The 27,431-nt window shown below is 41.1% G+C and overlaps 1 protein-coding gene across 1 annotated transcript; it reads right to left on the bottom strand.

Annotated features, from left to right (window-relative positions):
* Positions 1–1,333: 1,333 nt before the first annotated feature.
* Positions 1,334–25,998, bottom strand: LOC308512111 (uncharacterized protein). The gene is made up of 5 exons (XM_081081920.1): positions 25,371–25,998; positions 24,073–24,122; positions 11,649–11,775; positions 11,238–11,333; positions 1,334–4,240 (listed from the first exon to the last, which is right to left on the bottom strand). Exons 2-5 carry the CDS (start codon positions 24,085–24,087, stop codon positions 2,607–2,609), a joined length of 1,872 nt encoding a protein of 623 aa, XP_080938046.1. The 5' UTR covers positions 24,088–24,122; positions 25,371–25,998; the 3' UTR covers positions 1,334–2,606.
* Between the last annotated feature and the right edge of the window lie 1,433 nt (positions 25,999–27,431).

Below are 27,431 nucleotides of genomic sequence, written 5' to 3'. Positions count from 1 at the left end.
GTTTTTCCAAAGTGGTGTGCCCTTTTACATTCCCACCAGTAGTATGTACGTGTCCATTCACTTCATTTCTTTGCCCTTGTAATTTTAGCCATTTCAGTAAGAGTGAAGTGGTATCCCACTGTGGTTTCAATTTATACTTTCCTAAGAACTAATGCTGTTGAGTATCTTGTGCTTATTTGCCATCTGTATATCATCTTGATCGATGTATCTTTTAAAATATTTTGCCCGTTTTTAAACTGGGCTGTTTGTCTTATCTGTGTCCCAGAAAGCAGGAGTCCAAGATTAACCTTAAATGGCAAGATCTGACTTGCCCCACCCCACTTTAGAATGATCTTTGATGGTCCTGAAACCCCAGGAATATTCTTTATCAGCAGGAAAATGAAATGTTTCATGTCTAGTGTCCTTAGGCATTCTCTCAGCAGACTGCACAAGGAGCAAGGAAGTTAACCCCACATTTCCCCCCAAACTTTCTTCTCCATGGAAAGGCACTAAATAATGTGGGGCAAAAGTAGGTTTACAGTTGTGAGTACACAACTTTATTCTTGTATTATTAATTATTGTATTTTCCATACAAACTGTAAACCTACTTTTGCCTCACCCTCTATGACATGTCTGACTTAACATCACTCATAAAAAAGTGAACTCACAGCTTATTTTCTTACAGAAACACTGACCAGGCCCAGGTTTTAGATAGCTTGGGTTGCCCAATTCCACCTCAGAAGCATCAGGGCCACAAAGACTGTCATGCACAAAGTGGGACTTCTTATTCTGGAGCAGATGTGCTATTACACAGTCTTTGGCCATGCCCATTCAGACCACGGCTCTCAATCTGTCCCTTACCTTGGAAAATGCAGCCACTGGCAGTAGTGTGACCTGAGGGGCAAGCACTCAACTTCTCTGTAGATTTATGTTTTATATCTCTTGTTAAAAGCGTGTGTGTGTGTGTGTGTGTGTGTGTGTGAGTGTGTGTGTGTACGCGTGCGCGCGCACGCACACACACACACACACACACACAAGGTAATTCAATGTTAAGATGTGGAAAGCCATTGACAGGCTTTAGTACAGGATACTCTCACAGATGTCACTACATATACTAAATAAGAAATGTGTACCAGCCTCAATTATTTTAGGTTTACAGAATGTGGTCCCAGCTGATCTGAGAATCACATTATTTGCACCCCCAAGTGGACATCTATTGTTCTGATTATTCAATTTTTTCACTCTAGAAAACTAAAACTCCACAATGAGCATATCTCTATTAAATGTTGAAATCTTGTATCTAGAATCTGACTTCATTACAATAGTAATAGAACAAACCATGCTTTTTAAAAGTTTTATTTATTGAGTGAAAAGGTAGTGCTTCCACACAGTACAATTTTCAAAAGTTATGAAAGGATATACTGTTGTCTCCCTAACAATTTCATCCCCCCAGCTACCCACTTCCCCTTCTCTTTCCCAGAGGTAATCATGGTTACCAGCTTCTTGTGTTATCTTTCCAGAGACAGTTTATCCATACACACTAAATACTTAGCATATGTTCTCCTTTTTATATATAAATGGTAGCACATTATACTCACTATTCTGCACCTTGGTTTTTCCACCTAATAATGTATGTTGGAGAGCATCCACATCATTTCTTAAATGGCGTCTTCAAAAGTTCTTTTTATATATTTTACTCATTTTTTTCTACCTAGGAGTTTGCTGAGTCAACATACCAGGATTTCAGGAACCAGACCCCTGGTGTTGTCATATCTACAGCTTCCAACCTTTTGTTTTCACAACAGTGCAGCAGTGAATTCCTCTGTGCGTTCATGATTTTGTATATGCAGGAGTATATACATTCCTAGAAGTGGAATTGCTGGAAAAGCCATGCACATTTGTGGTTTTGGTTACTTTGGAATCATTTCTCTTTAAATAAGAGTTTTTCCTGGACATGGTGTTTGCTGGAGGTTCATGTGGAAAAAGAAACCAGGGCAACATTTAAGGCAGATCAGAGGTTCTCTTGCAACTGGGATTTTTTCCATTTGGTAGTTCTTTCAGACTTGGATTCTCTGAGTCAGTAAATAGGGGAAGCTGTAGGGTTTGTCACAAAAAACACTGCCTTCTCTTGCCCCAACCCCCACCAATTGCTCATCTGATTAGTACAGACTAGTTTCTACTAAATATGATTAGTCTGAGCAATTCCTTGTCAAGACCCCAGCCTATCTCTCCTCAGATGCCAAATGGATCTAGGAAACATCCTACCTCCCACCTACCCATGCTCTGGGTTACTGCTGTTGTGTTTGTATATGAACCTCTACTAAGCGTCCTTACCTGTGCTGCCTCACATCTGCAGCCTTGAGCATTCTCTGTCCTTGGAGATCTCCCACATCTGCCTGTGGCAACCCTCTCATCAGGGTTTCAGCTATCTCCTAATTTTGTCAGATACAGAGATTACACTTCTGTTTCTTTGCTTCCCTGTAGTTTTTGGGTAAAGATTGAGATGGAAAAAAAAAGGCTGACTTTATCCCTATATTTAAACCGTAAGTCAGAACATACTTAAAAAACATAGCTAACAAAATGAAATGTTCCTTCAGGGAACATAACAGACACTACTGATTTATTTTCTAATGTATAATGAGCTTTGACTTCTGGGTGTGGCCTTTCCCGTGGACTTTCTTTCCTGTATGTGTTCTCTGATGTACAATAAGGTTTGATTTTTGGGTAAAGGCTTTCCCACATTCTGTACACTTATAGGGTTTCTCTCCAGTATGAGTTCTTTGGTGTACAGTGAATGTTGATTTTTCTCTAAAGGCTTTGCCACACTCAGTGCATGCATAGGGTTTCTCTCCTGTGTGTGTTCGCTGATGTATTATGAGCTGTGATTTCTGGCTAAAAGCTTTCCAACATACAGGACATTCATAGGGTTTCTCTCCTGTGTGAATTCTCTGATGTATAATAAGCTTTGATTTTTCTCTGAAGGCTTTGCCACATTCATTACACTTATAGGGTTTTTCTTCTGTATGAGTTCTTTGATGTATAATGAGATATGATTTCTGGGAAAATGCTTTTTCACATTCATTACATTCATAGGGCTTCTCTCCTGTATGACCTCTCTGGTGTAGCATGAGATAAGATTTCTGGGAGAATGCTTTCTCACATTCATTACATTCAAAGGGTTTCTCTCCAGAATGAGTTCTCTGATGTACGCCAAGGTTTGACTTCTGGGTGAAGGTTTTTCCACACACATCACATTCATAAGGTTTCTCTCCTGTATGAGTTCTCTGATGCACAATGAGAGTTGACTTCTCATTGAAAGACTTCCCACATTCAGTACATTTATGAGGTTTCTCTCCCGTATGAGTTCTTCGATGTATAATAAGAGTTGACTTATCACTGAAAGTTTTCTTACATTCATTACATTCATGGGGTTTCTTTCCTGTATGAGTGCTATGGTGTATAATTAGATCAAGCTTCTGTATGAAAGATTCCCCACATTTGGTGCATTCATAAGTTTTCTCTCCTGTGTGGGTTTTCTGGTGGACAATGAGATTTGACTTTTGAGTGAAGGCTTTTCCACATTCATTACATTCATAGGGTTTCTCTCCTGTATGAGTCCTATAATGTATGATGACAGTTGACTTTTCTCTGAAGGCTTTTCCACATTCTGGACACTCAAAGGGTCTCTCTCCTGTATGAGTTCGTAGGTGTATAATGAGCTGAGATTTTTGACTAAAGGCTTTTCCACATTCAGTACATCCAAAGGGTTTCTCTCCCGTATGAGTTCTCCAATGTACAATGAGGTGTGACTTCTTGCTGAAGGTTTTCCTACATGCAGTACACTCAAAGGGTTTCTCTCCATTTTTAATTCTCTGATGTAGACTAAGACCTTTCTTTCTCCTGAGGGTCTTCCCACACTCTTTATATCCATAAGTTTTCACTCCAGGAGTTGTTTTCTCATATTCAGTATGAAATAATAATTTTGCACTTCCATTATCATATCTCTTTCCTACAGAGCTTCTACTAAATAAGTCTAAATTATCTAACATATTATTTCCAAATGACTCATGTTTATGGGGTCTTTGTATTGAAGCAACAAGGTTTGTACTCATATAAAGTGTGTTTCCAAATTCATTATAGTCACGGTCACTCTTGGTGGTAATTGTTTTCTTGTCAGGGAATCCAACTTGCATCAGAAAACATTTATCTTCATCATCCTGGTTCTGCCTCTCAATCTGTTCATCAACTTGGCAGGTTTCTTCTAGAAAGAAATAGAATAAACCATTTTTATACTCTGATATTATAGAATGGACCTTCTTTATAAATGCCCTGCCATATGAAAGCTGATACTGTTAGCACATTTTATTAGAGTTCCTGTAGAGAGAAACTTGACCATCAAATCCTGTTCTTTTACTAAAATCCCACCTACTAGCTTTTTTGTTACTGAGAACAATCTTGCCTTGACACCTAAGTCTTTATTTCTACATTTACATCGTCTCTTATTTCCATCTACTTTGTTGACCTTATCACCCTTTATCATCATATACCATATGAACTTTTTAAAAAGATATATATTTTTTATTGATTTTTTACAGAGAGGAAGGGAGAGGGATAGAGAGTTAGAAACATCGATGAGAGAGAAACATCGATCAGCTGCCTCCTGCACACCCCCCACTGGAGATATGTCCGCAACCAAGGTACATGCCCTTGACCAGAATCGAACCTGGGACCCTTCAGTCTGCAGGCTGACACTATCCACTGAGCCAAACCGGTCAGGGCTACCATATAAACTCTTAACTCTACCTGACTTACACTATTTATAAAAATCCTAAATTCATTATCAGAAAATGAGATTTAGAATAATTAGCCTTACAAAAACAAAGAAAAACCTGAAAATCTTGGCCCAATCTGGATTCACCTTTGTATCTATCTAAGCTTGCATTCACAGTTCTTCAACATCACCGTCTACTCCTATCTATACTATTTCTACTAAACGCTATGCCTATTATTAACTCCAAACCCTTTCTCATGTTCCATTACCCACAGAGCCTAGTCCTCCATATTCTTCTATAGTCAAAATGTGGATAACTTTTAAGAAGTTCAGTCTTTTCAAAACTTACCTCTATAACTAATTTTTATTAACTTCTAAAGTAGTTGCTCATCTGTATGTACCACTCAGTTAAAATTGCAAAGCCTTGTCTTTAATATACCATATTTCATCAGTCACAAGATGAATATCATTCCACATTTTAACATTTCTGAATCCAGAATCACCTTACAATCAATGACATGTCAAAAATTAATTGGTGGAAATTTTTCTTTCATAGTGATATGTCTAAAAACCCAAGGGTATCTTGAAGTCAATAAAATATGGTAAATACATTTTATACATCTACTTAATTTTTTGTCATTTTTGAAGTTCACTTTTGAAGTTTTTCCTAAAACTTTATATGAAAAATTTCATACAGAGAAGATGAAAGAAGAGTATCAATAACTAAACTATTCATATAACCACTTAAATTTAATAAGGATAACATTTATAATAATAATACTGAATTTTAAAATGGATCATGCAGCAGTGGTTTCCCTTCTATGACATCCTTTCTTTGGATTGCAAAGTACTAGTTCTTATCTAGGAGTGAACATTAGAATCACAGAAAAAGCATTTACAAAATACATCTGATGGGACCCAAGTTCCACCAAGTATCTACTGAATAGGACCTTCTTATGTGGTAAGAAGCATAGTACATGTGGCTAGGGAAGTGGTCAGCAAACTGCGGCTCGTGAGCCACATGCGGCTCTTTGGCCCTTGAGTGTGGCTCTTCCACAAAATACCACGTGCGGGCGCGCATGTACAGTGCAATTGAAACTTCGTGGCTCATGCACAGAAGTCGGTATTTTGTGGAAGAGCCACACTCAAGAGGCCAAAGAGTCACATGTGGCTTGCGAGCCACAGTTTTCCAACCACTGGGCTAGGGTCATGGATTCTCTAGCCCAGGATCAAAGCCTGCCTTAGCCTTTCACTTGTTCTGTGAACTTAGGCAAGTTATCTATTTGTGTCTTACTTTCCCACCTAGAAAAGAGGAATTATAACAGTGCCCACCCAAATGTTTAGTGATATAATTAAATTACTTAGTATATATGGCACATAAGAAATGTTTTCAATTTAAAAAAAAGTGTTTTCAAATGTTTACTAGAACAATTAATATACTACTACTACTATTACTACTACTACAACTACTACTAATATTATGATTAAGCCAATATATTACTATTGAAAATAAGGAATATCTCAATGTAATTCACCTGTTCTTGAATAGCAAGTGAAAACACAGTTAATAAAACTGTGCAGAGTAGGCTAACATTTTTCTGAAGAAGGGAAAATATATATAAATACATATTTATATAGGGTCCTGTGAAAAACAATGGAAAGATACACTTTCAAATTTTAATAAATGGTTACATCTGATGCTAGTGTTAACCTATAGGGAGAAGGAAAGAAGAGAGTGGGATGGAAAAGGGAAAGAAGCTGGACTTCTTGGAAAATACCTGTTCTCTAGATTTGACTTTGAAACCAAACAAATACTTGTGTTAAAAAGAAACAACAGATCCAAATTGGAGTCACTTGTAGGAAGCCCCACCAAGGGTTAATAATTGCAGTCTTAGTCTCTCCCAAGAGTAGAATTTTAAAACCACTCTAGAACTTCCTAATCAACACTAATGAGGTAATCTGCCTAGTAAGATCCCCTCCCTTCCCCTAAGAGAAAGTGACCTGACCGTACCTGAAATAATACACTCTTTTAAACCTCCTTGTCCCACTCTCCTTCTACCTATAAAAACCTACCATGTTGTACAACTCCTTGAAGCTCCCTTCTGTTTGCTAGATGGAATGCTCTCTGATTCACGACTTGTTTACTACTGTCAATTACATCTTCAAAGTTACTCGCTTGAATTTTTGTTCCTTAACATTTGCAAATTTTATATAATCAGACATCAAAAGGATTCCCTAATATCCTCTCATCTATATTTCCTAACAACCATGCTGAAAAGTCTTGATTCTCAATGGTACCAACATGATTACTTCAACTGATTCAACCCTCTATATTCAGCAGTCTCAGAATAACACTAACAATACTACTATAAAAAATAATATAAGTGGAGCCACTTTAAAATGGAGTTAGACCTGCTATCCTAGAGGAACTGCCTTGCACATGTTACTCCTCAAACCTTTGAATGTTAAAAACAGGACAAAAAAACCCCAAACCTTTGGATTGGGCCTAAGGCAACACTGTATTTCAAACAACTGCTTGGAAAGATAATAAAAAAGCAGATATGCCTGACCGGTTTGGCTCAGTGGATAGAGCGTCGGCCTGCGGACTGAAGGGTCCCAGGTTCGATTCCGGTCTAGGGCATGTGCCTTAGTTGCGGCCACATCCCCAGTGGGAGGTGTGCAGGAGGCAGCTGATGGATGTTTCTCTCTCATCGATCTTTCTGGCTCTCTATCTCTCTCCCTTCCTCTCTGTAAAAAAATCAATAAAATATATTTTTTTAAAAAGCAGATATTATAACTAGAGAACTGATTACTACCAAACTACTGGACTGAAAATTAAAAACATTGTTTAGAATTAGCATCACTATGATAGCTTATCTACATCTATAGAAATTACTTCTTTCTACTGATGTGATTGTTTCCCTTACCTTTGTCATTAATACCCCTTGCCTTTGTCTCCTAATCAGAACACTATTTGGGTTTCTGCGTGAATCAATGCTTCCCGAATAAGTATTCTTCTTTTTAAGAACTTTAAAATTTATTTTTCAATTACAGTTTATATTCAATATTATTTTCTATTAGTTTCAGATGTAGAGGATAATGGTTAGACAATCATATACTTTACAAAGTGTTCCCTTCCATATGTCCACTACCCAACTGGCACCAATCATAGTTACTCCAATATTACTGATTATATTCCCTATACTGTACTTTACATCCCCATGACTATTTTGTAACTACCAATTTATACTGAATACCTATTCTTTTTTACCTCAAATAAATGCTGTTGCCTCTCACTTTGGCCTTTTTTTTTAGATTAACAATATCACTAGATGTAATATTAATTAAAAATGTTTAACTCCAGAATTTGATTTGGAAATACCAACTTGAATATATGATGTATTTTCTCTTAAAAATATATTTTTTACATAGTTTCTAAAGGCTTAGAAACCATTCCCTAACATCTAAATTGTGGTCTCACAACATTTACCATGAAAAAGAAATGGGGGCTTCATAGAAGAAGTGTCTGATTTCAGGTCAGAAGAAGGAAATATGTGAAATGATCCTTGAACATCTTGTAACAGAAAGCAAGGAATCTACCAAAGACTCAGAAGCCAATTTGAAGGAGTTTCCTTTGGCCAGTTAATTAGTTGAGATGGGGTAAGGGAAAGTTCTTTACAGAAGACTACAAACATACAAATGTAGAAGGAATGATAGAAAATTCATCATTTTTCAACCATATAAGTAATAACTGATTTAGGCAAGAATCATCATGGAATGCTAAAACCACTGAATAAAAAATTTTTGAGGAACAGGATATTTACACAGTTTGGCAGTTCCACAAAATGTTAAACACTCAGTTATCACACTGTTCAACAATTCCACTCCTATGTATGTACTCTAAAGAAATGAAAACATACATCACCACCAAAACTTCTACATTAATGTTCATATAACCATCAAAGTGTAAACAACCTAAATGTCCCAACAAATGAAAATCAAAATGTGGTATCCTATATAATAAAGAGCTAATATGCAAATGGTCATCACACCCTCATGCCCTCATGCCATCATGCCATAACAGCTCAGACACTCAACACTGAGGAGAGAGGAATGGGGACCATCCAGGCACAAATGAGCTCAAGAGAGAACAATGGGGAGCAGCCAGACACAAATGAGCTCTCGAGAGAGGAATGGGGACCAGCCAGGCACAAATGAGTTCATGAGAGAGCAATGGGGACCAGCTAGGCTGTGGCCCGGGAGAGGGACAACCTTTCCACCCTGTGGTCCTGGATGCCAGGAACTGCACCTGCACCTGCAGCCTGGAAGAGGGACAATCCGCATGCCCCATGGTCCCCATGGTTCCAGGAGCCAGCGGCTGTGCCTGCAGCCTGGAAGAGGGACAAGCCACACTCCCTGTGGTCCCAGGCACCAGCGGCTGCGCCTAAGGCCCAGGAGAGGGACAAGCCGCCCACCCTGTGGTCCCGGGAGCCAGCACCTGTGGCTGTGGCCCAGGTGAAGCCACCCGTCCACAGTCCCCTGGGGCTATGGTTGGCCCGGGTGAGGCTGGCCCGAGTCCTGGGTGCTTGTGGCCAGCCAGAGGGAGGGAATCCTGGGTCTGGTGCCTGTGACTGGCCAGAGGAGGGAATCCTGGGTCCCAGGTGATGGGCGAGGCAGAGGCAGTTGGGACAATCAGGTCAGCAGGGGAGCAATTAGGGATTATCAGGCAGGCAGGCAGAGGGGTTAGGGGGGATCAGGCAGGCAGAGGTGGTTAGGGGCAATCAGGCAGCCAGACAGGCGAGAAGTTAGGAGCCAGCAGTCCTGGATTGCAAGAGGCAGTCAGACATTCCCCGAGGGGTCCCAGATTGGAGAGGGTGCAGGCTGTGCTGAAGGAGCCCCCTCCCATGCACGAATTTCGTGCACTGGGCCTCTAGTATCCATATAATGGAATATTATTCTGCCATAAATGAAGTACAGACACATGCTACAATATGGATGGACAATCCCTGAAAACATGCCAAGAAGTAAAAGAAACCAGGCATAAAAGGCCATATTTTTATATGGTTCCATTTATATGAAATGTCCAGAATAGGCAAAATCATAGACAGAAAGTAGATTAGTAGTTGCCAGAGGATAGGCAGGGAATGGAGAGTGACTAATAAGAGATAGGGGTTTCACCCTAGCTGGTTTTCTCAGTGGGTAGAGCATCAGCCTATGGGCTGAAAGGTCCTGGGTTCGATTCCGGTCAAGGGCACATGCCTGGGTTGTGGGCTCGATCCCCAGTAGGGGGTGTGCAGGAGGCAGCCAGCCGATCAATGATACTCTCTGATCATTGATGTTTCTATCTCTCTCTCCCTCTCCCTTCCTCTCTGAAATCAATAAAAATATATTAAAAAAATTTTTTTTTAAAAAAAGAGATAGGGGTTTCTTTTTGGAGTGATTATAGTGCTCTAAAAGTGATGGTTGCAGCCCTGGCCCATGTGGCTCAATTGGTTGGGTGTTGTCCCCTACACCAAACAGTTGCTAGTTTGATTTCAGGTCAAGGTATGTTCCTGGGTTTCCAGTGGGGCCGTGCAAGAGGCAGCCTCTCTCTCTCTCCCTTTCTCTCTCTCTCTCTCTCTCTCTCTCTCTCTCTCTCTCTCTCTCCCTCTCTCTTTCTCTCTCTCCCTTCCTCTCTCTCTAAAAAAAAGTCAATAAAATAAATATAAATAAAAGTGATGGTTGCAGAACTCTATGAATGTACTAAAAAGTTACTGAACTTGTGTACCTCAGAGTGAATTTTATGGTATGTGAATTTTATCTCAATAAAGTTCTTTTTAAAAAGAGATAATCAAGCCTTAGCTGGTTTCGCTCAGTGGATAGAGCGCCGACCTGAGGACTGAAGGGTCCTGGGTTCAATTCTGGTCAAGGGCACATGCCCAGGTTGCAGGCCCCATCCCTAGTGGAGGGTGTACAGGAGGCAGCCGATCCATGATTCTTTCTCATCATGGATGCTTCTATCTCTCTCTCTCTCCCTCTCCCTTGTCTCTGAAATCAATAAAAATATCGTTTAAAAGAGATAATCTAGATGTTTTAGGAGAATAAATCTGATAGGAATATCTAAGCTTAATGGAATCAGATAATTCAATCTGAAATTGCAGCACTAGCCTAGGCCTGTGACTAATGTGGGCCTGTCTTTAGATACAATAGTGAGAAATGAGAATGGTAGAAGTGCAGGGCAGGAGATTGGCATATACAGGACACGTATATATGGGGAAAGGAGCTGTACAGAAACTTGTGGGTGAGCACCAACTGAAGAAGAGTGGTCTGGTGGGTGTGGGACAGGGGAGTGGTATCAGTCTTATGTCTGTGGAGTTCATGTCCCTGTCCTCAAACAACAATAAAGGCCACATTTCCCAGCAATCCATGAAAGCCCTTTCAGAGGTCCTCAGCCCCGACTGACAAGCTGGGACCTCCTGTCCTCATAACCTGGGTCAATCCCACTTACCTGGAAAGCTCCAAATTGGGATTTTTCCTTCTGCCAGGCATGGCTCTTCTACCTCCAAATTGAGGATGAGATCTGGTTTAGTAGCTTGCTCCCCTGCTAATGAGAAAAGACAACAACACCTCCTTGGTCTTCAGAGCCTCTGAGAAAGAGGAAGGTGAAGTTTGGGGCAGCACAAGGGACCTACCACTTGACACAATGGTTAAGTCAAATCATTTCGCCTGGGTTTTGAGTTCACAAATACCTTGTCAGGAGAGCAGAGAGAGAAAAAGGTACTCTGATCCCTGGGATTCAGTGTCAAACTCTTCAAACAGTTCAGAGACTTTGAAAGTTCCCAAAAATTGAGAAAATAAATACCCTTTATTGGACACAATAATCATAAACAGCAAAATTACCCAAGGAAGTCATTCTTACCCACAGAGACCAGGTTGCTGTAGGTCTCCAGCATCACGTCCCTGTACAGGATCCTCTGTGGAGAATTCAGATACTGCCACTCCTCCTGAGTGAAATCCACAGCCACATCCTCAAATGTCACGAGTCCCTGTAATTGCACATTCATTTTATACTAAAATGCTGATCATTGGGTGATGAGGATGGAATTTAAGGAAACTTCTGTTTGGGTTCCCAGTTCATGATGATGACTTAATATAGGATACCTACTTCATATCAAGTTAGTGACCTACTTTGTGGGAAACTCACAAATCAGTAGAAAAAAACTATTCCGTTAAATAATAGAACACGTATGACAATGTGGTATTAGCACAAGGCTAGACAAATAGTCCAGTAGAACTAAAAAGATAATCCAAATATGTATGGACACCTGAGTTATGACAGAGTTGGCCTACAAAACAGTGGGAAGAGAGGATGATCTTTTCAAATAAATGTGGATGGGTTACTGGATATCTATATGAGGGGAAATGACATTTAACCCTTAATAGTCACCATACACAAAAATCAATTACAGGTAAATTGTAAATGTAATGTGAAAGATAACACAATAGCGTGTCTAGAAAATAGTATAGGAAAATGTTTTCATAGTCTTGGGATATGGAAATAATTCTAAAATATTCTTAAAGGAAAACAGTTATAAACGTTATAAGATTGAAAGTACAACAGTAAAAAAAGGAAGCTATAGATGGGGAAATTATCTGCAATATTCACAAGTGATAAAGGGATCTTTTCTGAAACATAACCTCTACAAATCAGTAAGAATCATACAAACAACATAAAAATAGACAAGAGATGTGAATAGGCACTTCACTAAAAAGAAAAACCAAATGACCTATGAACATGAGAAAAATGTACTTGACCTCATTAGCACTCAGATAACCAATGAAATGTACTCAATCCCATGAGCTCTCAGGTAAATGAAAATTTAGGCCACAATGAGACACCACTATGCACCCTCCAGAGAGGTTACAATTAAGTAGGCTAAAATACCATAATATTGTTTTGATATAGGAACTTTCACACACTGTTAGTAGGAATGTAAACTGGTATAACTGCTTGGGGCAACAGTTAGCCATTATTTACTCAAGGTAATGATTTGCATACACTATGATCCAGTGATTCTACCCAAAGGTACACACCTTAGAGAAAATCATGCACATATGCTCTAGAAAACAAGTACAGAGATGTTCACTGCAGCACTATTTCTAATACTTAATTGAGGAGAAAATAAAAATGTCTCTCAACAATAAAATAGGTAAATTGTGGCCCAGTCATTCAGTGAAATACTGTATGGTAATGAAAATAATGAATTACAACTGTATATCCAACATAGATAAATCTCACAGATATACTGCTGAGTAAAAGAATTCAGACACAAAAGAGTATATACTGCATGATTCTATCCTATATAATAAAAGTATAATATGCTAAGTGTCCGACTGTTCAACCAGTCACTATGACACGCACTGACCACCAGGGAGCAGACGCTCCAAACGGTAGGTTAGCTTGCTGCTGGGGTCCAGCCAATCAGGATTGGGCGAGACGGGCTGGACACACCCTGGAGCCCTCCCATGGTCCCTCCCTGGCTGGCCAACCTCCTGTGGTCCCTCTCCAGCCAGCCAGCCCTGATTGACCTCAATGGAGACTGGGCAAGACAGGCCGGACACGCCCTGGAGCCCTCCTGTGGTCCCTCCCCAGCCCCAATCATGCACCAATGGGGTCCCTTGGCCTGGCCTGCACCCTCTCGCAATCCGCAGGCCAGGTTGAGAGACCCCACGCACTGGGCCTCTAGTTTATGTGTAGTAAGAGAACAGGTAAGGCCAATCCATGATGTAGAACTCAGGAGAGTGATTAACTTTGGGAGTGGTATTGATTGGGAGAGGGCATAAGTGGGAATTCAGAAGTCCTAATTATGTCTTAATCTTGACCAATGGGGTGGTTACACAGTGTGTTCACTTTGCGATAATCCATCAAGCTGGAGACTTATAAACTATACTTCATGTATGTTATAATTAAACTAGAGGCCTGATGCATGAAATTCATGCTAGGTGGCTTGCCTCGGCCCTCGCAGCCCCGGCTTCATCCAGAAGGTCGTCTGGAAGGTTGTTTGGCTGTCTGGTCTAATTAACATATTACACTTTTATTATTATAGATGTATTTTATATCTTCATACTTAAAAAAAATATTTCCAACAAAATTACAAAGGCAATTGAATGCAAAATGGGAGTTCCCACTTCAACAAGTGGTATTGGAACAATTGGATATCCATATGCAAAAAAATATTATTCACCATTTAAGTAGACCTAAGGAGAAAATCCATATGATTAAAAGAATTAACATAAGAAATGCTGATACAAAAATATTAAAACAGAATTCAATACCCAATCCTGATTTAAGATTACAATTGATGGTAATTTCCTTAAAATAACCAAAGATAGACAGACAGACAGACAGCTAGATAAATGAGGGATGGAGGGAAGGAGGGAGGGAGGGAGGGAGGGAGGGAGGGAGGGAGGGAGGGAGGGAAAGAAGGAAGGAGGGGGAGGGGGAGGAAAGAAGGACAGACTGGAATGGAAGGAAGAAAGAATGGAAGGATGTTTTGCATGGGAGTCTTGGGTCACCATGGATAGTATAATAATGTGATTTTTGGGGGGAGGGGCTTTGGGTCACTCCCTGAGGTGCTGGAGATGGCAAGTAGCCACGTGGAAAATCATATCTATCAAATGAAACCTAACAAAATCTCTGGACACCAAGGCTCATGTGAGTATCCTTGGTTGGCAGAACTCCATGGGTACTATCACACATCCCAACTTCATGGGGAGAGAAAAATGGAAGCCCCATATTTAGTCATTTCTTGAACCCTGCACTATGCACTTTTTCCCTTGGTGGATTCCAATTTGTGTCCTCTCCCTGTAAAAAGCCATAACCATGAGTATAACAGGTTTCAGTGAGTTCTATGAGCCCTTTCAGTGAATTATCAAACCTAAGGGTGCTGTTGGGACCCCAAGATTGTAGGTAGTGTCAGAAATGAGAGTGGTCTCTTATGGGGACTGTTTCCTCCAACTTCAGATTTGTCAAACTCTTCAAAGACAGAATGACACAAAGATGTAGTTATCCCTAAATTAATATATAAATTTAATGTGACCCAAATTTAATAAAACAAGCTCTTTAATGGTACTAACAAGATAATACTAAAAGTCATATTAAAAATACTTGTGCAAGAGTAGCTAGAAAAACAGTGGAAATAAAAACTGTGATAGCCCACCCTCACAAAGTAACTAGAGGATACCTTGATGTATGCATTCTCTCAAAGCACAGGATAACAGATCCACATTGTAATAAATGGTAACAGGACAACTGGACAGCCAGTTGGAAAGCATAAATTGGATCCATACCTCATACCATACACAAGAATAAACACCAAATGGATCAGGGGGCTAAATGTAAAATATTTAAACCCTACAAAGTATTATAAGAAAGCCTGGTTGAATGCCTGGGTAACCTGAATAAAGGGAAAGACTTTCTAACTGTAAGTAAAGGTACAGATGCAATAAAAGATTTATAAATAAAACCACGAAAATATAAAAACACTTTTGCAAGTCTAAACACATATATCCAAAGACAAATGACAAACTAGGGGGGAAATTGTTGCAACATGTATCACAGATTAATATCCTTAATATATAAAGTACTCTTAAAAAACAAAGGGAGGGGGACAAATACCTGATAGAAAATTAGAAAGAAGGGACAATTGACAAAAAAAGATCTAAAAATGGCTCTTAAATATATGAAATTATTTTCAACTCACTCATAGTAAGAATAATACCAATTCTAACTATAGAGAGATATCATTTCTTACCTAGCAGATTGAAAAAAAAATAAAAATTTTAAAAGCCTGACAACATACTCTATTAGTGCAACCATGTAGAAACAGACTCTATCATACAATGCTAGTGGGAGTGGAAACAGTACAACTCTACAGGAGGGAATTTGGCAATATCTAACAAAACTACCATTTGATCCAGCAATGTCACTTGTAGGAATTTAAATAGGAGATATATTTAAACAATAAGTAAACAACATATGCACAACATATTTTGTTGCAGCATTATTCTTAATTGCAAAATACTGGAAACAATCAAAATTCTCATGTACACGGGAGAATGGTTAAACAAACTGATATATCCACTAACACCGGGATAGGGAATGTCGAGCCCACGGGCCATATAAGGCCTGGGAAATCATTTGATCTGGCCCTGCCAAGGCATTAGGGGTGAGTTAATTAAATGTTTGACCAAATATAGCAGGGTAATTTTTTTAAAATATATTTTATTGATTTTTTACAGAGAGGAAGGGAGAGAGATAGAGAGCCAGAAACATCGATGAGAGAGAAACATCGACCAGCTGCCTCCTGCACATCCCCCACCGGGGATATGCCCGCAACCCAGGCACATGCCCCTGACCGGAATCGAACCTGGGACCTCTCAGTCCGCAGGCCGACGCTCTATCCACTGAGCCAAACTGGTCTCGGCAGCAGGGTAATTTTTAAGTTGATAATTTTATATGGCCCTTGAATGATGTTATAATTATCTAAATGGCCCTTGGCAGAAAAAAAGCTTCCCCACCCCTGATCTAAATAAATAGAGAGACATGCCGTGTTCATGGATTGGAAGCCACAATTGATAATAAAGATATCAATTCTCTCCAAACTGATCTACAAGTTTAAATCAATTCCTGTAAAAACCTTAGCAAGATAATTTTTAGATATGTAACAAGATTATTCTAAAGTTTTTATAGAAAGACAAAGGCAAAGGAACAAGAATAACTGAACAATTCTGAAAAAAACTGGATCAAGTTAGAGAAATCATACTACTTGATTTTAAGACTGTGGTACTATGCAGATATATAGATAGATATAACATAATATAGTCCAGAAATAGACCCCATAAATATGGCCAATTGATATTTGACAAACTGTAAAAGCAATTCAATGGACAAAAATGGTCCTTTCAACAATCAGGGTTAGAACAAATGGGAATTCATATCCAAAATAATGAACCTTGACCTAGTCCTCACACCTTATATAAAAATTAATGCAAAATGGATCACAGGTCTAAATGTAAAACGTTTATATTCTATAGAACTTATAGAATATGAAAAATCTTCATGACCTAGGGTTCAGCAAATAGTTCTTAGACATGATACCAAAAGCACAACCATAAAGGAAATAATTTATAAATTGGACGTTTTCAAAATTAAAAATTCTTGCTCTGTGAACAACACTGTTAACAGAATGAAAAGACAAGCCACACACTTGAAGAAAATATTTATAAATCATGTATCTAACAAAGCACTTGTACACAGAATATATAAACTCTCAAAACTGAAAAAGGTGAAGAGATTTGTAACTACAGATTGGTAGTTACAAAATAGTTATAGGGATGCAAAGTACAGCATAGGAAATATAGTCAATAATACTGTAGTAACTATTTATGGTGCCAGTTTGGTACTGGAAATATCAGGGGGAACAGTCTGTAAAGTATCTGATAGTCTAACCCAGTGATGGCGAACCTATGACACATGTGTCGGAGGTGACACGAGAACTCATTTTTTTGGTTGATTTTTTCTTTGTTAAATATATAAAATAAATATCAAAATTATAAGTCTTTGTTTTACTATGGTTGCAAAGATAAAAAAATTTCTATATGTGACATGGCACCAGAGCTAAGTTAGGGTTTTTCAAAATGCTGACACGCCGAGCTCAAAAGGTTCGCCATCACTGGTCTAACCACTATGTTGTATATCTGAAACTAATATAAAATATTGAATGTAAACTATAATAGAAAATTTTTAAAAATTAAAAAAACTGAATAGTGAGAAAACAATCAAATTTAAAAATAAGCAAAGAACTTGACTGAGCAGAACTTCACCAAAGAGAATATGCAAAAAGTAAATGAGCATATGTAAAAAGATATTCAACATCAGCCATTGGGGAAATGCAAATTAAAACAATGATAAGATACCATTATACAACTAGAATGAATAAAATTAAAAGTACTGACAATACCAAGGGCTGGCAAAAATGTGAAGCAATTAGAATTCTTACTAGTACACAATGCTGGTGAAAATAAAAAGTGATTCAACCACTCTGGGAAACAATTTGGCAGATTCTTAAAAAGTTAAACAGCCCTGGCTGGTTTGGCTCAGTGGATAGAGCGTCGGCCTGCAGACTGAAGGGTTCCAGGCTTGATTCCAGTAAAGAGCACATGCTCCGGTTGGGGGCTCGATCCCCAGTAGGGGGCATGCAGGAGGCAGCCAATCAATGATTCTCTCTCAGCATTGATTTTTCTACCTCTCTCTCCCTTTCCCTTCCTCTGAAATCAATTTTTAAAAAAAGTTAAACATACCTTTACCATATGACCCAGCAATCCGATATTTACTGTAGAGAAATGAAAACAGGTGTTCACACAAAAACTTGTTATGAATGTTTAAAGTAGCTCTACTGATAATTGCCAAAACTGGGAATAATTCAAATGTCTTTCAACAGGAGAATGGATCAACAAGCTGTGGTACATCTATAGTGTAGAATACCACTCAGCAATAAAAAGGAAAGAACTACTGACACACTCATAACTTGGCTGAATCTCCAGGGAATTATACCAAGTGGGGAAAAAAATCCAATTTCAAAAGGTCACATACCATATGATTCAACTTAGATCATTTCTTGAAATGACAAAATTCTACAAATGGAGATCAGTAATTGCTAGTCTAGGAATGGTATAAAGAGGTGGATGTGACTATAAAAGGGCAACACAAGGGATCCTTGCATTGATGGAACTGTGTCCTGACCATATCAGTATCAATCTCCTGGTTGTGACATTGTATTATAGTTTTGCGAGATGTTAACATTGGGAGAAACTGGGTAAAGGACACAAAGGATTTCTCTGTATTATTTTTACATTGCATGTCAATCATTTATCTCAAAATACAGTTTAATTTTTTTTTAAGTTTATATACCATATGATTCCATTTATATGACATTCTTAAAAAGATAAAACTGATACAGAACAGATTTGTGCTTGCCTGAGGTTACAGGTGGGGTAGCATGAGACAGTTTTGGCATGATGAAACTATTCTATACCCTACAGATTAGTTACACCAATTTATAAATGTGTTAAGATTTATTGGACTAGCCGAAACCGGTTTAGCTCAGTGGATAGAGCGTTGGCCTGCGGACTGAAAGGTCCCAGGTTCGATTCCGGTCAAGGGCATATACCTGGGTTGCGGGCACATCCCCACTGGGGGGTGTGCAGGAGTCAGCTGATCGATGTTTCTCTCTCATTGATGTTTCTAACTCCCTCTCTCCCTTTCTCTCTGTAAAAAATCAATAAAATATATTTTTAAAAAAAGATTTATTGGACTGGACAGCAACAAAATCAATTTTAATGTACACTAAATTAAAAAATAGACATTTTTATTGAATTTACTGGGGTGACATTGGTTAATAAAATTATATGTTTCCCCTAAAGATTCCATCAAAAAATTATTAGATTTAATAAATGAATTTGGCAATGTAGCAGGATACAAAATTAACGCCAAGAAATCTATGGCATTTCTATATACCAAAAGTGAACTTAGAGAAAGAGAGACTTAAAAAAACAATCCCATTTACCATCGCACCAAAACAATTAAGATACCTAGGAATAAACTTAACAAAGGAGGTAAAAGACCTGTACTCGGAATACTACAGGACGCTGAAAAAGGAGATAGAGGAAGACATAAACAGATGGAAGAACATCCCACGTTCATGGATTGGTAGAATCAACATCATCAAAATGTTCATACTACTGAAAGCAATCTATAGATTAAATGCACTCCCCGTTAAAATACCAACGACATATTTCACAGACCTAGAACAAACTTTCCAAAAATTCATCTGGAATAAAAAAAGACCCCGAATAGCTGCAGCAATCCTGAGAAAGAAGAAAGAAGAATAAAGTAGTTGGGATCTCAATACCAGATATCAAGCTGTATTACAAAGCCACTGTTCTCAAAACTGCCTGGTACTGGCACAAGAACAGACATATAGATCAATGGACTAGAATAGAGAACTCAGAAATTGACGCAAACCATGTGCTCAATTAATATTTGACAAAGGAGGCAAGAGCATACAATGAAGTCAAGACAGTCTCTTCAATAAATGGTGTTGGGGAAATTGGACAGATACATGCAAAAAGATGAAACTAGACCACCAACTTACACCATACACAAAAATAAACTCAAAATGGATAAAGGACTTAAATGTAAGATGGGAAACCATAAAAATACTAGAGGAATCCACAGGCAGCAGAATCTCAGACATACATCGAAGCAATTTCTTCACCGATACAGACCTAGAGCAATGGAAACTAAAGAGCAAATAAACAAATGGCACTACATCAAAATAAGCTTTTGCACAGCAAAAGAAACCATCAACAAAACAAGAAGGCTCACTGCATGGGAGAACACATTTGACAATGTTATCACTGATAAGGGCTTAATCTCCAACATTTACAGGGAACTCATACAACTTAACAAAAGGAAGATAAACAACCCAATCAAAAAATGGGCAACAGACCTAGATACTTTTCAAAACAAGACATAAGGAAGGCCAAGAGACATATGCTCAAAGTCACTAATCATCTGAGAGATGCAAATCAAAACGACAGTGTGGTACCATCTCACACCTGTCAGAATGGCTATCATCAACAAATCAACAAGCAACAAGTGCTAGAGAGGATGTGGAGAAAAAGGAACCGTCCTTCACTGCTGGTGGGAATGCAGACTGGTGCAGCCACTGTGGAGAACAGTATGGAGCTACCTCAAAAAACTAAAAATGGAACTTCCATTTGACCCAGTGATCCCACTTCTAGGAATATATCCCAAGAAACTAGAAACACCAATCAAAAAGGATATATACACCCCTATGTTCATAGCAGCACAATTTACCATAGCTATGATTTGGAAACAGCCTAAGTGCCCATCAGCAGATGAGTGGATTAAAAAACTGTGGTTCATCTACATGATGGAATACTACGCTGCTCTAAAAAGAAGGAATTCTTACCATTTGCAACAGCATGGAAGGACCTGGAGAACATTATGCTAAGCGAAATAAGCCAATCAGAGAAAGATAAATATCACATGATCTCAGTCATTTCCTATCTAATAATAGACAAACATGGTAATTGACCATACCTTCACTACGCCTCCCATAGGCTAATCAGTGTGATATGCCAATTAGCCGCCAACAAAGATGGCGGCTAATTTGCATACTGCAGGCAGGGCGGTCCAGCGCAGGCCGCCATCCCAAGCCTCAGGCTGGCCCCAGAAGCCCCAGAAGCCTCCCAGAAGCCGGTAATCACGGGGAGATGGGGGTCCCCTGCCCAGGCCTGACACCTCTGGTGGAGGCGTCAGGCATGGGCAAGGGGCCGATCTGGCCATCAGAGGGTGATGGAGGTCAGGGCCTCTGGCTGAGGTGTCTGCCTGGAGTGGGGGGCAGAGCTGGCAATTGGAGGGGTCTGGGGGTCCCCTGGGCCAGAGGCATCAGGCCTGGATGGGGGGTAGAGCCGGTGATCGGGGGGGTATGGGAGTCCCCTGCCCAGGCCTAAAGCCTGGTCCAGAGGCATCAGGCCTGGGCGGGGGGCAGAGCTGGAAATCAGAGGAGTCTGGGGGTCCCCTGCCCAGGCCTAATGCCTCTGGCTGAGGCATCAGGCCTGGGCGAGGGGCTGATCTGGCGATTGGAGGGTGATGGGAGTCGACGCCTCTGGCCAAGGTGTCAGGCCTGGGCAAGGGGCCGATATGGCAATTGGAGGGAGATGGGGGTCCCCTGCCCAGGCCTGACGCCTGGGCCAGAGGCGTCAGGCTTTGGCAGGGGGCAGGGCTAGTGATGGGGGGGAGATGGGGGTCCCCCGCCTAGGCCTGAAGGCTGGGCCAGAGGCGTCAGGCCTGGGTGGGGGGCGGAGCCAGCAATGGGAGGGGTCTGGGTGTCCCCTGCCCAGGCCTGACACCTCTGGCAGAGGCATCAGGCCTGGGTGAGGGGCCGGTCCGGTGATCGAAGGGTGATGGGGGTCGAAGCCTCTGGCTGAGGCGTCAGGCCTGGGCGAGGGCGGAGCCGGCGATGGGAGGGAGATGGGGGTCCCCTGCCCAGGCTTGACACCTCTTGTGGAGGCATCAGGGTTTTTCACCACACTCCTGGTGAAAAAAACGAAGGTCCGCTGCTGGAGGGCTAAGAAATGTCATATTCTGCCCTAGTCGGTTTGGCTCAGTGGATAATGCCTTGGCCTGCCGATGGCAGGGTCTGGGTTCAATTCTGACCAAGGGCATGTACCTAGGTTGCAGGCTCCTCCCTGGCCAGGGCCCAGGTCAGGGCTCATGCAGGAGGCAACCAATCAAAGTGTTCTTCTCACTTTGATGTTTCTCTCTGTCTTTCCCTTTCTCTTTCGCATTCTCTAAAAATCAATGGAAACATATCCTCAGGTGAGGCTAAAAAAATAATAAAGACATTATTATTATATGAAAGACACATCTTGAAAATGCCTAAAGAAAGTTGTCATTTTTTCATGGTGAAGGGACTGGAGTCCGTGTTGATGAAAAAACCTTGCTGGCTGTGGTGACTGGCAGTGGCTGCAGCAGCAGGGTGATGGGGCTGGTGCCTTCCCCTGATCAGCCCGATCAACTCCCACACAGGGAGGCCAGACTGCGGCTTAGGCCCTATCCCCAAGGGGAGCTGGGAGCGGGCCTAAGCCGTCAATAGGACATCCCCTGAGGGCTCCCAGTATGTGAGAGGGGGCAGGCTGGGCTGAGGGACACCAACCCCCCAGTGCACGAATTTCATGCACCAGGCCCCTAGTATGGAATATAATGCACAACATAAACTGATGAACAAAAACAGATCCAGAGACAGAGAAGCATCAATCAGAACATCAAACCTCAGAGGGAAGGTAGGGGAGGATGGGGATAAGGGGAGAGATCAACCAAAGGACTTGTATGCATGCATATAAGCCTAACCAATGGACACAAACAGGGGGGTGAGGGCATTAGTGGGGGGATTGGGGGGCAATGGGGAGATAGGCCACATACATAATACCTTAATCCAGTGGTTCTCAACCTTCCTAATGCCGTGATCCTTTAATACAGTTCCTCACGCTGTGGTGACCCCCAACCATAAAAATATTTTCGTTGCTACTTCATTAATGTAATTTTGCTACTGTTATAAATCGTAATGTAAATATCTGATATGCAGGATGTATTTTCATTGTTACAAGTTGAACATAATTAAAGCATAGTGATTAATCACAAAAACAATATGTAATTATATATGTGTTTTCTGATGGTCTTAAGCGACCCTGTGAAAGGGTCGTTCGACCCCCAAAGGGGTCGCGACCCACAGGTTGAGAACCGCTGCCTTAATCAAGAAAATGGTAATAAATAAATAAAATTATATTTTTCAAGTGTACATCTCTATATTACATCATCTGTATATTGTATTGTGTGTTCATCACCCAAAGTCAAGTCTCCTTCCATCACCATTTATCACATCTTTACCCTCTTCTACCTCCCCCATTCCTCTTCACCTCTGGTAATCACCATACTATTGTCTGTGTCTATGAGTATTTGTTTTTTTGTGGGTTTTTTTTTTTTGCTTAATCCCTTCACCTTTTTCACCCATCCTCGAATCTCCCTCCCCCTCTGACAGCTGTCAGTCTGTTCACTATATCCATGAATCTGTTCCTATTTTGTTTGTTTAAAAAATAAATTCAAGGGAAAGGGAAAAGTTGGTGGACTATAGGTGTCTATAGGACTTTGTCTCTTAGCCAAATGAGAATCAAAATTCCAACTGAGAAAATTACTTTAGGAAAAATTTGAAAGACAAGCAGTTCCCCAAGATATTTCATTTCCAAATTACATTTTGACATTAGGTCTCTACTCACTGAGGAATGGTATAAGAAATATCTGTAGAAACCAGGGATTGCGTTTTTCACCAGGCTATGGTAGAAGACAATTCCACCTTCCACAGGAAGACCCAGCAAAGAAACATCTTGAAAGGCAATTGAAGAACCTTTTCTTTCCTGAGGACTTGGTGTGATCTCCCTATTATAAGCAAGGTGAGCCAGGTTATTGGTTGTATTTCCTTCCCTCTGGCTGCCAGAGGCTCAAAGAGAAATTTACAACTCAGCATTAGTATCTGTGACACCCTAAGTCATCCACATGTCTACATGGGCCTTGCTGCTGCTGCTCATTGTCCCTGATCCTAATGCTTACTTACAAATAATTTCCTACTTTATGTCAGAGATTCCTACATAGCTCATCATATCTATGGTAAAACAGAGGAAAAACAGACAGGTCTTACCTGGGCTTCCGCCATTTCCTGCTCTTCTTGGGAAAAGGAAGATGCGTGAGCTGGAAGAATGGAGAAGTGTAGAGCATATGAGAGACTATACCAGGCTTCCAGTGCCCAGAATTACCTGCCTAGAAGTTCCCTCACACCAGCTAGACATGAGGCTGCTCTGTGGAAGTTGGGGCAACCATGTGGTTTTAACAACCACCTGTGTATTCTTGCCTCTTTTCCTTATATTAATATTTAACACAAAAGGTTTATTCTATGTATACTTATGCACTGACCCAGAAATTGTATTTTTAGGTATTTTCCTTAATGAAATAATATATCATAATTTCTCTGTAAGTACCTACATCTCAGCATTGACTTTAACAATGCCAAATTTAAACGATCCTATATGACGCATAATATGGAATTGATAAGGAAATACGAGATGAAATGCTATGTAGCTATTAAAAATAATGTTGTATGGAACTGTACATTTATTATCTGTGTACTTTTTATTGAAGTAACATTGGTTAATTACATTATACAAGTTTCAGGTGTACAACATAATTTGACAACTGTATATAACACATAGCGTTCACACATCTGTGTACTTTTCTGTACATATATCTAAATTAAGTTTTTTAAATGTTATAGAATAAATATTTAAGCTGAATCACAGTAAACTTCTAAATAAGAAAAAAGTAGGTTATAAAACTGCAAGAACCCATTTTAAAACTGTACATTAAATGTTTTAAAATGCATATTCCTGCAGGGTTGGAGTGGCTCAGTGATTGAGCATCGATCTATGAACCAGGAGGTCATGGTTTGATTCCCAGTCAGGGCACATGCCCAGGTTGCAGGTTCAATCCCCAGTAGGGGGGCATGCAGGAGGCAGCTGATCAATGATTCTCTCATCATTGATGTTTCTGTCTCTGTCTCCCTCTCCCTTTCTCTCTGAAATCAATAAAAATATTTATTTTAAATGCATACTCCTTATACACACTAAAAAATGCCTAAGAATGGGCATTTAAATGTAGGGGCATAAAATTAGTTCCTTTTGATTTTCTTTTCTATTTTCTAATTAATCTAGAAGTTACATGTGTTACTTTAAAAAACACATTAAATAAATAAGTATGTTACTTATCTGTTAACCGCCAACTTTTTAAAACATTACCCCATGGCATTAGCCCCATCCCCCCGCCTCCCCCCGTCCCCCGCAGACCCTGCAGCCTCAGGCCTCGTCCCACCCATGCCAAGCCCCAGGCTCTGAGCGGACCCTTACGCAGGTGAGTCCTCTCAGGTGCCTTCTTCCTTCTCCTCACCTCACTGGGGCCGTCTTGCCCAGGAGCCAGAAGGAAGCCTTCGGGTGCAGAGTCACTTCAGCTGGAACACTGGCACCAGGCCCCTACCTCGGGGCTTGGGCAAGGGGCCACGAACAGAGGGAGAAACTGAGCACGCCTAAGGAAGGGCCTGAGGGGTGCTATGAGCCCTTAGAGCAGGTCACTGTGCTGGAAAATGTGTAAAAGTCAACGTTTAATAAGCCCCATTCAACCCTGACTAGCCCCATAACCTTGCCCACTATTGAGCCCAAAGACCCTCATTCACTGACCTCTCGGTCCTCTATCATTCACCCCCACAACCCCCTACATCAAAGACCCCCACAAACACCCCTTTACTCGCCCTCCAGAACTCCCCATCACTCAGCCCATCACCCCTAAGCACTCGCCCCCTCAACCTCTGTCTTTCCCTCTCTCGACAACATTTCTCTGTTCGCTGCAGAGAACTAGATCCAAGCAATACTTCCGCTTCGGAACTAACTCGGGCTCCCCAGCCTACAAGGCTGCAGGGCTGTGTGTGTGTGTGTGTATATATATATGTGTGTGTGTGTGTGTGTGTGTGTGTGTGTGTGTGTGTGTGTGTGCGTGCGCGCGCGCGCGCGCGCGCACGCTCAGTCTGAGCTGGAGCCTGAGTCCGCCAATAGTCAACAAGCGGCCCCTCCCGGCTGTCCGAAGCAAGTGCGACAAGACTTCAGCGCAGGCGCAGAGGGAAGATGGCCACGCTGTAACGTCACTCCCAGAATATGGCCACGCCCACCGCATCTGCACCCCAGGAGGGTGGCCGCCTGGAGCAGGTGTTTACTTTGTTCTGCGGGGAGGCCGCCATTCCTAAAACTTCCAAGATCCATTTTCCTACGGCAGAGAGAGGAAGTACCCAATTAACGAAAGCTCTAGCAGGCAGATTTTTGGTGTCTTGTACTTTGGAAGGCAGCATCAGGTTTGCAGGAGTCATAGAACAGTAAGACAGATGGGAAGCAGAATAGCATAGAGTGCACAAAGTCTATGAGGTATGAAAATGCCGTTGGCTCCATCCAGTGGCTAGGGCTGGGAGTTGACAGTCAAGCGTTTAAAGGCAAACCAGAAACTGAAGAATAAATAAACGGAGACCTAGGACACACACACACACACACACACACACACACACACACACACACAGAGGGATCTCTTTTAGGGTTGGTGGGGGTTGATGTGCAGTGATGGCCAGCTCCAGAAATGTTCCTAAGCCAGTGACACAGCCCCTCAGCAACTCTCCTAGGGCTCACAGTGCGCATCCACAAACTATGTGAGGCCAACTTTTCTGCTGCAGACCTAAGATCCCGCCCCCCCCCCTTCTCTGTCCTGGGCATCCTCTACCATCAATTCCTACAGGCGAGACTTCCTCATACAGTGGCCTAAACAGCAGGTAGCTAGGTGAAGTGGTGTGGAAAGCTGACAGCTGGTCCCAGCATAGAGTCTGCACATGTGACGCTCCCACCCATTTTGGACCATGAGGTAGAAGATGAGTTTGATGGAACAACAGCACAGAGGAGACAGTTCTCTGGTGACCTTGGAGCTGCCACGCTTACCCTAAACTACCTGCCTCCAAGTGAGGAATCCCTTTCCAACTTCTTGAAGTCACTTGTATTTGTGGAGGTTTTGGTATGTGCAGTCAAACCGAATCAGACTTTTCTGTCTTGGTTGATGTATCAGTAAACAGGAGACACATGGTACCGGGAGGGTGATGAATTACAATGATGAATGAAGGACAAATTGAGAGTAAATTTGGAGAGAGAAAGGGCTATGGCAGGGGTGGGCAAACTTTTTGACTCGAGGGCCACAATGGGTTCTTACACTGGACCGGAGGGCCGGAACAAAAGCATGGATGGAGTGTTTGTGTGAACTAATATAAATTCAAAGTAAACATCATTACATAAACGGGTACGGTCTTTTATTTCGATAGTTTTATTCATTTCAAATGGGCCGGATCCGGCCCGCGGGCCGTAGTTTGCCCACGGCTGGGCTATGGAATGGAGGTGAATGAGCAGCAGAGTGGAGTGGATGTGAGTA

This window comes from Myotis nattereri (genome assembly GCF_964212035.1).
Source record: "Myotis nattereri genome assembly, chromosome: X".
Lineage (NCBI taxonomy): Eukaryota > Metazoa > Chordata > Mammalia > Chiroptera > Vespertilionidae > Myotis > Myotis nattereri.
The sequence above is the reverse complement of the archived record's forward strand: the minus strand, read 5'-3'. Positions and strand labels throughout refer to the sequence as shown.

What these genes read in the sequence shown, in the direction of transcription:
- LOC308512111 (XM_081081920.1), bottom strand. An exon ending in CAGCAACCTGGTCTCTGTGG is followed by an intron (nt 11,334 to 11,648) that starts GTAAGAATGACT and finishes TTTTCTCATTAG; the next exon opens with CAGGGGAGCAAGCTACTAAA. An exon ending in CCCAATTTGGAGCTTTCCAG is followed by an intron (nt 4,241 to 11,237) that starts GTAAGTGGGATT and finishes ATTTCTTTCTAG; the next exon opens with AAGAAACCTGCCAAGTTGAT.